Source organism: Cryptomeria japonica, unplaced genomic scaffold (genome assembly GCF_030272615.1).
Source record: "Cryptomeria japonica unplaced genomic scaffold, Sugi_1.0 HiC_scaffold_288, whole genome shotgun sequence".
NCBI lineage: Eukaryota > Viridiplantae > Streptophyta > Pinopsida > Cupressales > Cupressaceae > Cryptomeria > Cryptomeria japonica.
In genome coordinates this window covers 132,882-148,259 of record NW_026729110.1, presented here as the reverse complement: position 1 = coordinate 148,259, position 15,378 = coordinate 132,882, and the positions used below count along the sequence as shown (strand labels likewise).

The window sequence follows — 15,378 nt, the reverse complement described above, 5'->3', positions numbered from 1 at the left end:
AATGATTTAGATTAACTTCCACCCCCTGAAGATAGCATAGAGATTTAAGGCCTTCCCTTTCAAATATATCTAAAAGAAAAGAAATCTAATCTTAGATAAAAGAAGAATTATTACTGTTTTGCTAAATTAATCGGCTGTCCAGAACATAAGGCTCCTGTGTTATCTTCTAAATAACTTAAATCGGCGTTAAAGAAAAAAGACATTGTCAATAAAGAGTTAAATATTCAAAACGTAGACTGCTTGGTCATTTTTCTAAATAATTTAAATTCACTTACCACTTCGTGAGCCAGATCCAGATGTTCGTGATTGAGACCTAGGAACGAAGGCAAAGGCACGGCCAGTACCATAGCCATCTCACTAGCCAGCATCTCCTGAGCCCACACAAGTTCCGGTTCCAGGGCCAGCAGCGACTTCGTTGCTTACCCAGTTTCTGTTGATCCGATTGGTTAATCAGTCCTATCACCCGCTGTAGTAATCAATTATTCAAAAACCTATTGTCATCTTCAAAACGAGTTAAATTGACTTTATAATTAAAAAATACAAGCAGATCGTCAAAAATCCAAGAATAAACAGTTTCTTTGGAAAAGCTAAATACTCTCCTAATCTCTGTTTCGCTCGCAGTTGTTAAGATACACGTTTTAATTCATTTCACGTTTATATGCAAGACTTATCCGCAGACCAGGCCGATAACGATAAGTCGTCTATCATATTCATTGAATCTGCGGCATCGCAGACCACGTAAGTCGTCTATCGTGTTCATGTTAATTGCTTGGCTCAGTCACATTCCTTCCTGATGTGCATCTATATAAAGAGCTGCGCGCACCACAGCATTGCATAAAAGGAGTGACCAGTAACCAGCAGCCCGTTTCTTCTACTCCTTTTCAAGAGAATTTGTAGTGCAAATTTATAAGGAAAATGGGCGTTCCAGTGATTGACATGAAAAACATAGACGGAGGAGACAGAGAGGTGATCATGGCTGAAATAGCCAAGGCCTGCGAGAGTACTGGTTTCTTTCAGGTGAAAAACACAACTGATCATATTTTCTCATGTGCAAAACTTACTAATTATAGAGAAAACAGAGTTTAAGTGATTTCGTTTTGTGTTTGCAGCTTTTGAACCATGGCATAGAGCATGAACTCATGGACCGTGTAAAGAAAGTTTGCTCGGAGCATTACAAGCTTAACAGAGAGCAGAGCTTCAATGCCTCTTTGCCTGTAAGGTTGTTGAGCAACGCTCTTGACAGCGATAACGCTGATAAGATCGAGAACGTTGATTGGGAAGATGTTATTCAAATACATGAGATGCAGGAGACCAATTCATGGCCTTCCCAACCCAGTGATTTCAAGTACAACTACTCTACTATTTTGTGCACAATTCAAACGTTTCTATAAATATAGAATAGAAAAAATTAATATGAGCATGATCTATATACAAGTGTTTCTGGTTTCTGGATATCGAAAAACTAAATACTAAGACATTATATTGCATTTTTCTCAGGGAAACTATCCAGGAGTTTCGAAACAAGATATTTTCATTGACAGAAAAGCTGTTGGAAGTAATAAGTTTGAATCTGGGGCTAGAGAAAGAGTACCTGAAAGAGGCATTTGCGGGAGGAGAGAAGCCCTTCTTCGGCACCAAAGTGAGCCATTATCCTCCTTGCCCTAGACCGGACCTCATCAAGGGCATCCGTGCACACACAGATGCAGGTGGCCTCATTCTCTTATACCAAGACGATCAAGTGTCCGGTTTGCAGGTCCTCAATGATGGCACTTGGGTTGACGTGCAACCCATTCCATACGCAATAGTTGTTGACATTGGGGACCAGTTGGAAGCCATCACTAACGGCAAATACACCAGCGCATGGCATCGCATTCTACCCACTAAGAATGGCAACCGTTTCTCAGTGGCATCGTTTTATAATCCCTCATATAATGCCAAGGTTTATCCCGCATCTCAACTTACTGCTCAGACCGGTGATGAATTATCGGTTTATCCAGAGTATCCAGAGTATCTGTTTGGAGACTACATGCAGGTTTACAGCCACCAGAAATATGAAGCCAAAGAGCCACGATTCGAAGCTATGAGGATTGTGAATGTAGAATGCCAATAGAATAGAGCTCTATTTACCTCCTCCTCTCCTGTTTCTATTTCTGTGGCTACTGTCTTCCATCCATTTTGATATTCCTCGTAATGTATTCCATCCATTTAAGGAATATTTTCATCCATATATATAAATTTTTATCTATATATATCAAAGTGTTAATTTATATAATTATAAAAGTGTTTCTTATAAAAAGATTCGTATATTGAGTTGTAGTTTGAACTCTTATATTTATCGATGTTTTTCTCTCACATAGAATTCTCATAGTTAAGAGTATGTTTAAACATATGTTAGAACATTAAATTAGAAAGCATTCGTAATAATAATAGAATAGTTAACTCGTATAACCGAACATAAAAGTAATATTATAGGTTTCCAATCATGATGCTTTGTTTATATATCAAAAATTGAAATACGACTCGCAAATGCAGCCTCTCAGTATATTTCAAAGTTGAATATGACTGAAGAATGCAACCTCCCGTTATGTTTTCAATGCAGATATAACTAGCACATATATTCTAAACAAGACATCATTGCCATTAAACGTAACATAACAAAATATGCAAAGATAATTTCACACTAGACATAAGAAATTGAAATGAAACTATTAATTTCTCTACATTCTCAAAGGCTCAAGACCTTCTATTTTTCATGGCTACTTCAATACCTTCTATCATACTCGAGCACTACACTTTTAAGGGAAATATATCTCTTTCTTCCACAATTGCCCACCTACCCTTTATTTTGGGTTTATAAGTGCTTTGGAAACAAAACACAATTAATTCTCTAGTGAACAACACAAGAAACTATTCCATTACAAGCATTCTAGGATAGGAATTTTATAATCAACTACTAACTCTTCTTGTAACTTCAACAAGCATACAGTTGTCGTGAAATTTGGTCAAACGGCTGACATTGTTTGGTTGTAGGCGAGCATTATTTACACCAATTTATGAAGCACATGATGAACGATGTCTGTACATGTCGACTCTCAAATAAAAATGTCTCCTCTTCTACTATTCAGTTGTTTGTACAATCACTACACTAACATGCAAGAACATCTACTATTAAGTAAAGATTCTAAATAAGCATGAACATATTTAGTGAGTCAAGTCTATCTTAATCATCAAAATCCATCATCCACGTATAGAGTAATACCAAAACTTAAGGGATATATTCTCTTGATACCTACGGATATAATTATGCCTTAATTTCCAACTTGGATAGTTTCTATTCCTTGTGAATTCCACAACAAAAACTACTTGGTGTACGACTTGATTCTTTATCCCATCTAGTGATCCAACAATATCTTATATAATATAAAATTATTCTAAACATGCCCACGAGAGATAATAATAGATTGGAAGTTTGATCCATCGAATCCATCAGACAATCCTTGAGTTTCTAATCACAATCACGCATGCCTATTTTCGGTAGCATCTCCCTTACCAATACCGCCATCAACCGATTTTCCTATATAAATATTCATATCTGTGTATCATTCCACAAAGAAAAGGCACAATAATTGAAGGATTCATTACCTTGGTTGGTTCAGTGTACTTCATACATGTCGGCACCCTATTTAGTCATGTCTCAATTTTGGCCTATTCTATGTAGGAGTGTATATTTTTCCCTTGCCGTCTCATTATTGATAACCCTTTCGATAGATTTACTATTTTGCATTCTGTCATGTCCTTCATAATGCACCTCAACCTTTCTCTTCTCGAGTTGGGGGCCCCCTTCTGCTCCGCTTTGTTTTCGTTCGTTTTTCTTTTCTTTCTTTGTTTGTGTTGTTGTCTTTTTTGTCTTGTGTTTTGGAGTCCCGAAACTCCGAGGTCCTAAACTTCTCCTTTGGATCTTCGGACTCCCGGGCTTCCTCCGTGTTCTTGACTATTCTTTCCCTTTGTTTTCTTCGGAATTCCAGGATCTCGGAGTTCCGGGTTTGGAAGAGTTCTTCCATTTCTCGAAACCCCGGAGTACGAGGTTCTCGGGTTTCGCTGTTTGTTTGTTTAGTGTTTGCATTTTTTCGGACATCTGGGTTTTCAAGGTTATGGTGGCCTCTAGCTTCCCCACACCCCAAGATCTCGAAATCCTGGGTTTTCGTCCTTCTTCGTTGCTTAGGGATTTCGTGATTTCGGGATCCCAGGAACCTCGGGAACTTAGTTTCCCAAGTTCCTGGTTCCTCGAAATCTAAAGTCATGTGTTTTGTTTGTTCATTGTGCGTCTTTGGTTACCGTGCGTGTGCTTTCGTCTTGGTATCACCGCGTGTTGTCTCTTCAAAAGTGTATCTCAAAAAACTGATCAAATTCCTTTGAGTATGTCAAAATAATTATGTGTTTCTTTATTCATTTGGAGAAATTTAATTTTAATTTGGAAAAATCCAATAGCTCTCATTTCGATGTGATCGTGACAACCCAAATATCACCAAAGACCGTATTTTCTCTCCCTCCCACTCCTCCCACCCACCCCTGCAATGGCATCTACCTATTCCTAATGTCATCTCTTTGTTAATATCATTGACTATCTTTTGAATAATGGTTGTGAGATTCCTGTTGCTTGACCATTACCATGTGCATTCAATCGAATGAATGTATATATGCGATGCTACATATATTAAAATAACTTAATGATACAAATTATCTAATGAATTTGACGCTTCTAAATATTACCAATGTCAAAATAACGGTAACAATTGCATGTGATAATCTTGACAATGACCTTGCAAATGTAGAAAGAACCAAAAATCATTGGGAAGAAGTAGTGCAATGTCCATCGGCTTCAAGAGTCAAAATTTTACAAAGGTACTCAAATGACATTCAAGAAGAAAGACAAACAAGAATACCTGAAAGAGGACAAAACTTAATCAGGTATGGTATAGTGCATGACACGACCCATTTTATTGATTGAATAGCATCAAGTATTATCTAATATAAGGAGAGAAAATTTTAGTTCAACGTCAAGATGTCAATAGGTAAGTGATTCCAAAAAATATCAACCGACCTTAAATAGGACCAAGCAAGGATAGTGAAATGTCCCATGGTCATCTCTCAGTTATGTTCTCTTATCCTATAATGACACAAAGTCACTAACTACAAAATCTCTTTTTTCTTATCTCTTCTATTAAAGATTTGTTTAAATTTTCCCTACTATTTTCAACTTGCCTACTATTATTTCCCTTTTCCCTTCCATTTTTTAAAGAATAAGATCCCTTTTGCCTAATTATTCTTTAAATCACTCATCTTTGATAACCTTTTCTATTTGCATTCCAAAAACTTTCAATGGTGTACGAAGCTTACTACCGATCTCATATATACAATTTCAATTTGAAATATTATCACAACTCTTTTTGGTGTGATTGTGTCTATGCAAAGAACATCAAGGAGCTTGTTTTTCCATTTTTCACTATCGTTGACTATCTTGTGAACAATGGTTGTGAGATTCCTGTTGCTTGACCATGACCTTGTGGTTGTAATCGTATGTATGTAAATATGTGATGATGGATATAATAAAATACCTTAATGCTACATACAATGTCTAATGAATGTGAACTGTTTAAACATTACCACGGTGAAAATGATGATAACAAATGGATGTAATACTCTCGACAATGACCTTTTACATGTAGAAAGAACCAAAAATAATTCAAAAGAACTATTGTAAATTCCATTGTGTTGTAGAGTCAAAACTTTACAATGCTATTTAGAAAAAATGACTTGAGATAAAACTCGAGAATCAAGACAAACACAAATATATAAAAGCGCATAAATCTCAATCGCCTATGGTGTACTACATGACACGACCTATTTTACTATTAGAATACCTTCAAGTATTATCTATTATAAGGGGAGGGAATTTGAGTAACACCAAGATATGTCAATTAATAGATGATTCTAGAAAAATGTTTATGGATTTCGATTTGGACCATGCAAAGATAATCAAACATCCTATGACTACCTCTAAGTTCTCTTCTCTTATCTCGTAATAACACAAAGTCCCTAACTACAAACTCTCTATTCTAATCTCTTCCATTAAACATTTATTTAAAATGTTCTTAATATTTTTAATCTTGTCTACCGCTATTTTCTTTATCTCTTCTTTCCTAGTCAAAGATGTGATCCCTTTTCCCTAATGATTATTCAAATTACTAATCTTTGATGACAGTTGCTATTCGTATTCCAACAAATTTCAATGGTATATGAAGCTTACTACCGGTCTCATAAGCAATTTTAATTTGAAAAACTGTGATCTCTTTCTATTGTGATTGTGTCTACCCCAAGAACATCAAATATCCTTTTTTTTTCCTATTTTTTGTTATTATCATTTACTATCTTGAGCATAATGGTTGTGAGATTTTTGTTTCGTGATCATTACCCTGTGGGTGTAAGCCAATGAATTTAAATATGCAAGGCTACATATAATAATACAAAACATAGATATGTTTGAAGCAGAATTGTTTTTATAATTATCAATTAATATTGTCTAAGTAACCTTGAAAATTATCGGTATCATTTCATCAATGAAATTGCAAAACACTTTAGATGTAGAGTATTTTATATTCAACCACTTTAACACTCATACTTAAGTAATTAGCATCAATCAAAATATGAGTGTGGATAGTATTTGATTGCGGTTTAATTGTAACTATTGTATTTTGGTTCCATTGTTAGAATGCCTCGTCAATTACAAGAAACCTCAAGGGATAGAAAATGGCACTGGGTATATTAATAGTTTTTTGACATATTTTGCATCATGATTTTATTCTAATAAATTCTATTGTTGTTCTCTATTCGCACAATCCAACGAGATTTCATCAATCGCTTGCTTGTACCCTACAATCCACTAGATAACACTTTTTTGTTGATTTTAGCCTATAGTTCTTCTCTCTTTAGCATAGATGTTGAAGACATTCTTTGTGGGTAGGGAAATCTACAATGGCAAAGCCAACACATATAACACCAAATCACACTGTCGTTGTAGAAATAAAAAGATATTAATCTATCTAGGATTCTTTAGCATGTTAATACATGCATGCACGTTAGTCTTTTGAAACCATATATTTCACGTATAACCACCAATGGGAACGTAACTTCCAAAATAACCTACTAACCAATTTTTAATTAATTATTGAAAAATCATACTAAAAAATAATTTGTAATATAATAATACAAAATTATCCCCTATTAGATTTATCCCAGTGAGTTTTGTGCATTGTAAGAGTTTAACACAACCCTTATCGATACTTTGATGAATCACCTTCATGAATAATCCTCACTGACACAGGAAACACGAGACTAGCTCCATGAACGGATCTCCTAATTATAGAACCCACAAACCTCTACACAACATGAAACGGCGTAGCTTTTCCCAAACCTACTTGTATAATTAGAGAGAAACATTCCTCTGACATTCTAGACCTATCAAATCCCTCTACAGTGTTGCATATGACATAACAATTCTCCTTTGAGACTCCACATATCCCTCGAGTGTTTTGAATCCTTCCTCTATGGTTTAAATGAAGATCAACCAAATGCTGCTCTTTTGTACTAAATAGCAACAATCAAATGTTGATACATCAAGTGCACTCATATGAAAATCCAATCCCCATCTTTTCTTAAGGGGCAAAAATGGAGAAGAATGCTTCTCCTGCCATGAATCACTAATATATTTCCTCCTATATCCATTTCCTCCGACCTCCTATGTGATCCTATTACACTATCCATTTGATATCTCACTAGAATCTCAAACAATACAACCATCTGAATTTGAAATCTTTGTCAAGTGTAACATAGATGACTTGAACATTTGATTAATGTTGTAAGGACACAAAACTAAATTATGATGGCATCCCTTTCTTCTTTTAAACAATCATCCTCGGGTTGGTGGCAGAATTCCCTTCGTCATCAACTCACTACTTTTCGCAATGATGTTTATGTCAATTATTCTGATGTTGTTTCTAAGGATACGCAACCAATTATTCCTAGCTAGTAATCTTCTCCTATCTTGGTTGTTGCGGGTCTGTATTTGGGGTCGCTTTCTTCTTTGTCTACTACTTCCCAGTTGCCCTTGGGAAATGCTACATCTAATTTGCCTTCTATTCCGATTATATCTGCTCCTCTTCATTCCAATATAGAATTACTTTCTTATATGCCTTTGGAGGGACTCTCTCCCTCCTCTTTCCCTTTTGGTTTTAAATTTTGACGGTGACCCATCTTGGACAATTGTACATAGCAGGAAAAAGGGTTCCCTTATTCAACAAAATATATACCCTTATTTAACCACAAGAAAAGATTCAATTATGAAATTTACCTCCAAAATAATCTTTTCAAATACTCCCCTTTAATAAATTCTAAAACTCCTTCAATGTGTGTGTGTGTGTGTGTGTTCGTTACACATCTATATTGGTGTATCTTTTATAATGCATAAAAATCACAGTTCAAACCATACACATTTGTCGTCTTATGAATATGTGCCATAACTCCAACTACATGCCCTAGGTAAGTTAATTCTCAATGACAATTAAATATTCAAACAATTCATTTTTCAATAAAAAAAGACATTCTGCTCGTACCTTAATCAGTTTATGTATTTGGTATAAACTTCTACACTTCACTGGTGTTTAAAATAGAGAGATTAAAGACTAGTGCATTGACTTATTCCATGCCTAAATTTCCTTGTTATACATCAATAATTTCAGGTCTAAAATATCGATCTTTGGCTTCCATATAGGACCAACACATTATTTATAGTGTCTCCTGTCATTACTTCTCTGGGAAAGTGGATTACCTTATACTTTATATTCAAATCGCCTTGGACTTCTTATATCTCCGTCATCAATTAATTCACTATCTTTCTTGCAGATTTTATAATTAAATCAACAGTGGTCTTCCAAATCTATCATGCGGCCAACAACCACCAATTCTTCACCAGTCTAAACTAACCACATGCCGCACATTCCTCCTTCTCTATATCTATTTATTGTAATATCCATGCTATTTCTTCTTCTCCACACGCCTAGGGAAATAAATTCAAAATTTTCTTCTTTGATCATGTACCACGCCTATTCACAAATTTTACACAAGAACCTAATTCACTTCAACATTACCTCTATAAACTTCCATTTCCATTGCAAATATTTATATACCATAATTTAGCTACAACTCACTCATAGGATCAAAACCATTGCATGCTCTAATACCAAGTTAATAATGTTGGAGACAACACAAATAATACCAGATCACAAATTGTTTTTAGAAATAAAAGATATTAATTTATTTTGAATTTTTAAGGATAACTAGTAATGTGTTGTTCCACATTAGGCTTTTTAAAGGCTTATATTTCTCATATAAGCACCTACCAGATCGTAACTTCGCAACTAACCCGCTAACTTACAATTATCTATTTATTCTAAAACCTTACTAAAAAATAACTATTCATTAAGTACTCTAGCAGAAGTAAGCAATATTTAAGAATCGTTTTCTTAAGTCCAACAGAGACTACAAGTGCGAAATTTTTAGTTTCACTTAAATCGTCTTCTCTCTTATTTTTTACTATGAGTTTGCACAATCCTTTCCCTCCTACCAAGTTTGTAGGTTTAATATCAATGTTATAATCTTGTACTTTGACAATCAATTCACTCCTTTCATTGAACCTAATCTCCTATTTAGTAAGAATAATTTTCACTATTCCATCAAGAGCATACACAATTAAATATAATTTTAATATTTAAAATTGAGACTGATTAGTCACCTTTACGGGAAAAAAGGTGTGTTTTCAACCAAATGTACTATTTATAATGGCTTTTTGAAGAAGTTCTCTTGAATCTATTCCCCCATCATTTTTCTAAAGAATTATGATCGGCATGATGTGGTCAGATGCGTGGTGCTTTAAAACAATAAATTTGAATACCATGATGGACTAAAATAGGGGTATTGGCCATGTTACTTTTAAGGCCGTCAAATTCTTTTTTACATAGATAGATCTACTTGAATATGTCATATCCCTTTTAAAACCTGTTTATAATTTTTAGGTCATTCTTTAACTTCATAAAACTTCAAAGGGTGAATTAATTATAGTATCATCAAAAAGGTGACAAGATTATTATAGGGAGATTTTCGTTACAAGAGCATGATCAAAAAGAGGTATTAAGAAATTATAGTAGCTACCTACAAAAATCACTATGAAACCCTCCATTTCAAGCACCCAATAAATAGGAGAGTCTGTGTATAAAACCATAAAATTATAGATGGGAAACCATGAGATAAACCACCCAAAGTGTGATGCCCAAAATCCAAAGCCAAAATTCCAATATGATTTAAGAGGCTATAAATATCATATTCCTTCCCCCTATAATAAGCTCATCATGATCTACTCCCCCACATGGGTGCTTCACTGTCTCCGTTCAAAAATAATTGATTATGCGCTAGAAGCAATCATAAGTTGGTCAAGCGTAACTCACTCTTACAAGGCTATTGTGCATATTAGATGAATTTACATTTCTATTTTGGGAAGCCCGTATTCTAGAGGTCGTAACTTCTTATACAAAAATTTGATTGAGCTATACTTTTTTAAATGATAGAGCTTTGAGGGATATGTGTCTCGTTCATAAGAGAGCTAAGGAAAACCCATCTAGAATTATTTTTAAGTCAAAATATTAAATCTATCGACCGAAATTGAGATTCTATGTTCTCTAACTCAATTTTGTTTTTTGTATTATTAGCATTAGGATGCAAGTTCAAGACACCTTTCCTAAAAAACTTCCACATTTCAAACACCTTGTAAGACAAAAGGCACTACAATCACTATTGACTAATTTTGCTAGGAAAAAATATTCCTCTAGACTAATGTCACCTTCTAAAATTCTCTACGCTCACTACACTTCGCAGCGCATTTGTAACATTTTGAGAAGAGTCAACTTTCTCAACCATCACCCTCTCATGCTCGACTGCCTAATAAAATGGTATTGAACATCAACGTTCTCAATACTCACATGAAAAATTGAGATATTTGTTGGATGTATGCCATAGCCTCTTCAACATCGATCTATAACAGTTCCTTAACTCAGTCCCGCATATGTGCAAAGTTAAATTTTACATTATACTTCTAAACTTACATTACATTAAGTGAGCCAAAAATGAGATTTCAAAACATGTGAGATGGAAAGTTCTAGATTACCAAAGAAAAATTTCTTAAATAAAAACCTAAATGAAAAATGGAAATATCAGTTTAAATAAAGAACTTGGTACCAGACGATGGATCTCCTTGCCCAAGATGTTATTGTGATGTATCAAAAACTTTAAAGGGCTTGCCTAGTTTTTATCCCACGTACAAAATAGGAGATAAGAGCAACTAAAGTAGCAAAGCAAGGGAGACCAAATCATACAAAAATTAAAATTAACTAACTCAAATGATTAAAATAATGAAATAGAAATGAGAAGGTAGAGAAGAGATAATACCTTCGTGAGGCTGAATAACCCCGAATAAAACCTACAATCAGGAAGAGATGAAATGTTGGGGCCCCTTAAGAGATCACAATGAATGGTTGAGCCCCTACTTTAGTTTCTCAACCTCCAAAGGAAGAGATGAAGATTTAAAAAGATGTGTCGTTTTATCCTCTGTGTTTCTAGGAGGTCGAATAATTCATAAAATCCCTGAATTCCAATCCCATGTCCACGGGGAGTCACAAACTAGTGTGTATATGTGTGGTCGAAAAGTTAGTGAAATCCCAAGGTGTCGAGTACAACATAGGATTTAATGCTGATGGATAAAATTACATGAGAAGAATGAGAACTAATCTGTAAAAATAACAAGACCAAATTCACCTCAACTCTTTGGAGAAGCCAAGGCGACCAAGTAGGTTGTAGAGCGTTGCAACGACCTTCAAGAGAGTGTTATAAACGATAGCACATTCGCAAGAAGATTAAAATGCTCAAGATTGTTGCAGTGTGATTTTGATATGAAACATTTAGGGGATGACAAATATATCTTTGACATGGAAATCAATATAGATTGAGTTCAAATTTTATTTTTCTTAGTTATGGTATGCATGTGGAGGCTATTTTGTAGTGGTTATATATGCACGAGTGCAATTTGGTGATTATTCGTTTTCCTATCGATCATAAGTAGTCTTTGAATCAATGTCCTGGGTTAGATAATGATTTTGAGGATATTGATTTTCATATATTTAATATTTACCTCTCTAACATTTTTGTAATGACATACATTGGAAAATGGACACCCATGGGATCTTGGTAGGAATTATTTAGTTATTATTATTTTTTTTATTGGTAAATTATTTGGTTATTATTATTCTCTAGGATACTTTAGATATTGTTAAGAGCATACTTATTTTTATAAAAACAAGTCAGGAATACATCAACGTTGGCATGTTTTCCTTTGTATAGCATATTACAACGATTTGAGTAAGCATACATCTAAACCACAAGTCGCCTTCGGCTAAGCAGCCACGTACAGTGGGATCCAGTCCATAAGGGATTGAACCTGTTGCGAAGGCGGCTCCGGGGATTTCAACCTTGGTGCATGGATTCTATATCACACACCATCGTCCTCACCAATTGAGCTACAACCCTTTGGCATTAAAACCATATTGAATAGGGTAGGTTACATAAATGTGAATGTCAATGCTGGGAGTTATAGCCATTGTTTGTCATAAGATAAATTGGCATTTTTCTTATGAATCGTTTGGGAGATATTTTTGTGAGAGTGGAGCATCTTGTCATAATGGTGGGTGGCTCAGTCGCAAAAAACCTTGATGATGGTGTGATGGTATTAAAGAGTGGTGACTATTGGGGTTGTTTGTTCAGATTATGGGAATTGTTTGTCATCTTTTAAATGATTTAGATTAACTTCCACCCCCTGAAGATAGCATAGAGATTTAAGGCCTTCCCTTTCAAATATATATAAAAGAAAAGAAATCTAATCTTAGATAAAAGAAGAATTATTATTGTTTTGCTAAATTAATCGGCTGTCCAGAACATAAGGCTCCTGTGTTATCTTCTAAACAACTTAAATCGGCTTTAAAGAAAAACGACATTGTCAATAAAAAGTTAAATATTCAAAACGTAGACTGCTTGGTCATTTTTCTAAATAATTTAAATTCACTTACCACTTCGTGAGCCAGATCCAGATGTTCGTGATTGAGACCTAGGAACGAAGGCAAAGGCACGGCCAGTACCATAGCCATCTCACTAGCCAGCATCTCCTGAGCCCACACAAGTTCCGGTTCCAGGGCCAGCAGCGACTTCGTTGCTTACCCAGTTTCTGTTGATCCGATTGGTTAATCAGTCCTATCACCCGCTGTAGTAATCAATTATTCAAAAACCTATTGTCATCTTCAAAACGAGTTAAATTGACTTTATAATTAAAAAGTACAAGCAGATCTTCAAAAATCCGAGAATAAACAGTTTCTTTGGAAAAGCTAAATACTCTCCTAATCTCTGTTTCGCTCGCAGTTGTTAAGATACACGTTTTAATTCATTTCACGTTTATATGCAAGACTTATCCGCAGACCAGGCCGATAACGATAAGTCGTCTATCATATTCATTGAATCTGCGGCATCGCAGACCACGTAAGTCGTCTATCGTGTTCATGTTAATTGCTTAGCTCAGTCACATTCCTTCCTGATGTGCATCTATATAAAGAGCTGCGCGCACCACAGCATTGCATAAAAGTAGTAACCAGTAACCAGCAGCCCGTTTCTTCTACTCCTTTTCAAGAGAATTTGTAGTGCAAATTTATAAGGAAAATGGGCGTTCCAGTGATTGACATGAAAAACATAGACGGAGGAGACAGAGAGGTGATCATGGCTGAAATAGCCAAGGCCTGCGAGAGTACTGGTTTCTTTCAGGTGAAAAACACAACTGATCATATTTTCTCATGTGCAAAACTTACTAATTATAGAGAAAACAGAGTTGAAGTGATTTCGTTTTGCGTTTGCAGCTTTTGAACCATGGCATAGAGCATGAACTCATGGACCGTGTAAAGAAAGTTTGCTCGGAGCATTACAAGCTTAACAGAGAGCAGAGCTTCAATGCCTCTTTGCCTGTAAGGTTGTTGAGCAACGCTCTTGACAGCGATAACGCTGATAAGATCGAGAACGTTGATTGGGAAGATGTTATTCAAATACATGAGATGCAGGAGACCAATTCATGGCCTTCCCAACCCAGTGATTTCAAGTACAACTACTCAACTATTTTGTGCACAATTCAAACGTTTCTATAAATATAGAATAGAAAAAATTAATATGAGCATGATCTATATACAAGTGTTTCTGGTTTCTGGATATCGAAAAACTAAATACTAAGACATTATATTGCATTTTTCTCAGGGAAACTATCCAGGAGTTTCGAAACAAGATATTTTCATTGACAGAAAAGCTGTTGGAAGTAATAAGTTTGAATCTGGGGCTAGAGAAAGAGTACCTGAAAGAGGCATTTGCGGGAGGAGAGAAGCCCTTCTTCGGCACCAAAGTGAGCCATTATCCTCCTTGCCCTAGACCGGACCTCATCAAGGGCATCCGTGCACACACAGATGCAGGTGGCCTCATTCTCTTATACCAAGACGATCAAGTGTCCGGTTTGCAGGTCCTCGATGATGGCACTTGGGTTGACGTGCAACCCATTCCATACGCAATAGTTGTTGACATTGGGGACCAGTTGGAAGCCATCACTAACGGCAAATACACCAGCGCATGGCATCACATTCTACCCACTAAGAATGGCAACCGTTTCTCAGTGGCATCGTTTTATAATCCCTCATATAATGCCAAGGTTTATCCCGCATCTCAACTTACTGCTCAGACCGGTGATGAATTATCGGTTTATCCAGAGTATCCAGAGTATCTGTTTGGAGACTACATGCAGGTTTACAGCCACCAGAAATATGAAGCCAAAGAGCCACGATTCGAAGCTATGAGGATTGTGAATGTAGAATGCCAATAGAATAGAGCTCTATTTACCCCCTCCTCTCCTATTTCTATTTCTGTGGCTACTGTCTTCCATCCATTTTGATATTCCTCGTAATGTATTCCATCCATTTAAGGAATCTTTTCATCCATATATATAAAATTTTATCTATATATATCAAAGTGTTAATTTATATAATTATAAAAGTGTTTCTTATAAAAAGATTCGTATATTGAGTTGTAGTTTGAACTCTTATATTTATCGATGTTTTTCTCTCACATAGAATTATCATAGCTAAGAGTATGTTTAAACATATGTTAGAACATTAAAATAGAAAGCATTCGTAATAATACTAG

General features: G+C 35.4%; 2 protein-coding genes across 2 annotated transcripts; both read left to right on the top strand.

Moving 5' to 3' along the window:
* Positions 1 to 861: 861 nt before the first annotated feature.
* On the top strand, positions 862 to 2,161 carry LOC131057167 (1-aminocyclopropane-1-carboxylate oxidase-like). The gene is made up of 3 exons (XM_057991353.2): positions 862 to 1,017; positions 1,110 to 1,345; positions 1,498 to 2,161. The coding sequence occupies exons 1-3, from the start codon at positions 916 to 918 to the stop codon at positions 2,108 to 2,110; spliced, it is 951 nt and encodes a 316-aa protein (XP_057847336.1). The 5' UTR covers positions 862 to 915; the 3' UTR covers positions 2,111 to 2,161.
* An 11,702-nt stretch (positions 2,162 to 13,863) lies between these two features.
* Positions 13,864 to 15,058, top strand: LOC131064064 (1-aminocyclopropane-1-carboxylate oxidase-like). The gene is made up of 3 exons (XM_059215805.1): positions 13,864 to 13,965; positions 14,058 to 14,293; positions 14,446 to 15,058. Exons 1-3 carry the CDS (start codon positions 13,864 to 13,866, stop codon positions 15,056 to 15,058), a joined length of 951 nt encoding a protein of 316 aa, XP_059071788.1.
* The last annotated feature ends 320 nt before the right edge of the window (positions 15,059 to 15,378 follow it).

Bases quoted from the DNA above. Each gene is read 5' to 3' on its own strand.
- LOC131057167 (XM_057991353.2), top strand. From the start codon at position 916: ATGGGCGTTCCAGTGATTGACATGAAAAACATAGACGGAGGAGACAGA. The intron at 1,018-1,109 runs GTGAAAAACACA...TTGTGTTTGCAG, and splicing joins AGAGTACTGGTTTCTTTCAG to CTTTTGAACCATGGCATAGA. The intron at 1,346-1,497 runs GTACAACTACTC...CATTTTTCTCAG, and splicing joins TCCCAACCCAGTGATTTCAA to GGAAACTATCCAGGAGTTTC.
- LOC131064064 (XM_059215805.1), top strand. From the start codon at position 13,864: ATGGGCGTTCCAGTGATTGACATGAAAAACATAGACGGAGGAGACAGA. The intron at 13,966-14,057 runs GTGAAAAACACA...TTGCGTTTGCAG, and splicing joins AGAGTACTGGTTTCTTTCAG to CTTTTGAACCATGGCATAGA. The intron at 14,294-14,445 runs GTACAACTACTC...CATTTTTCTCAG, and splicing joins TCCCAACCCAGTGATTTCAA to GGAAACTATCCAGGAGTTTC.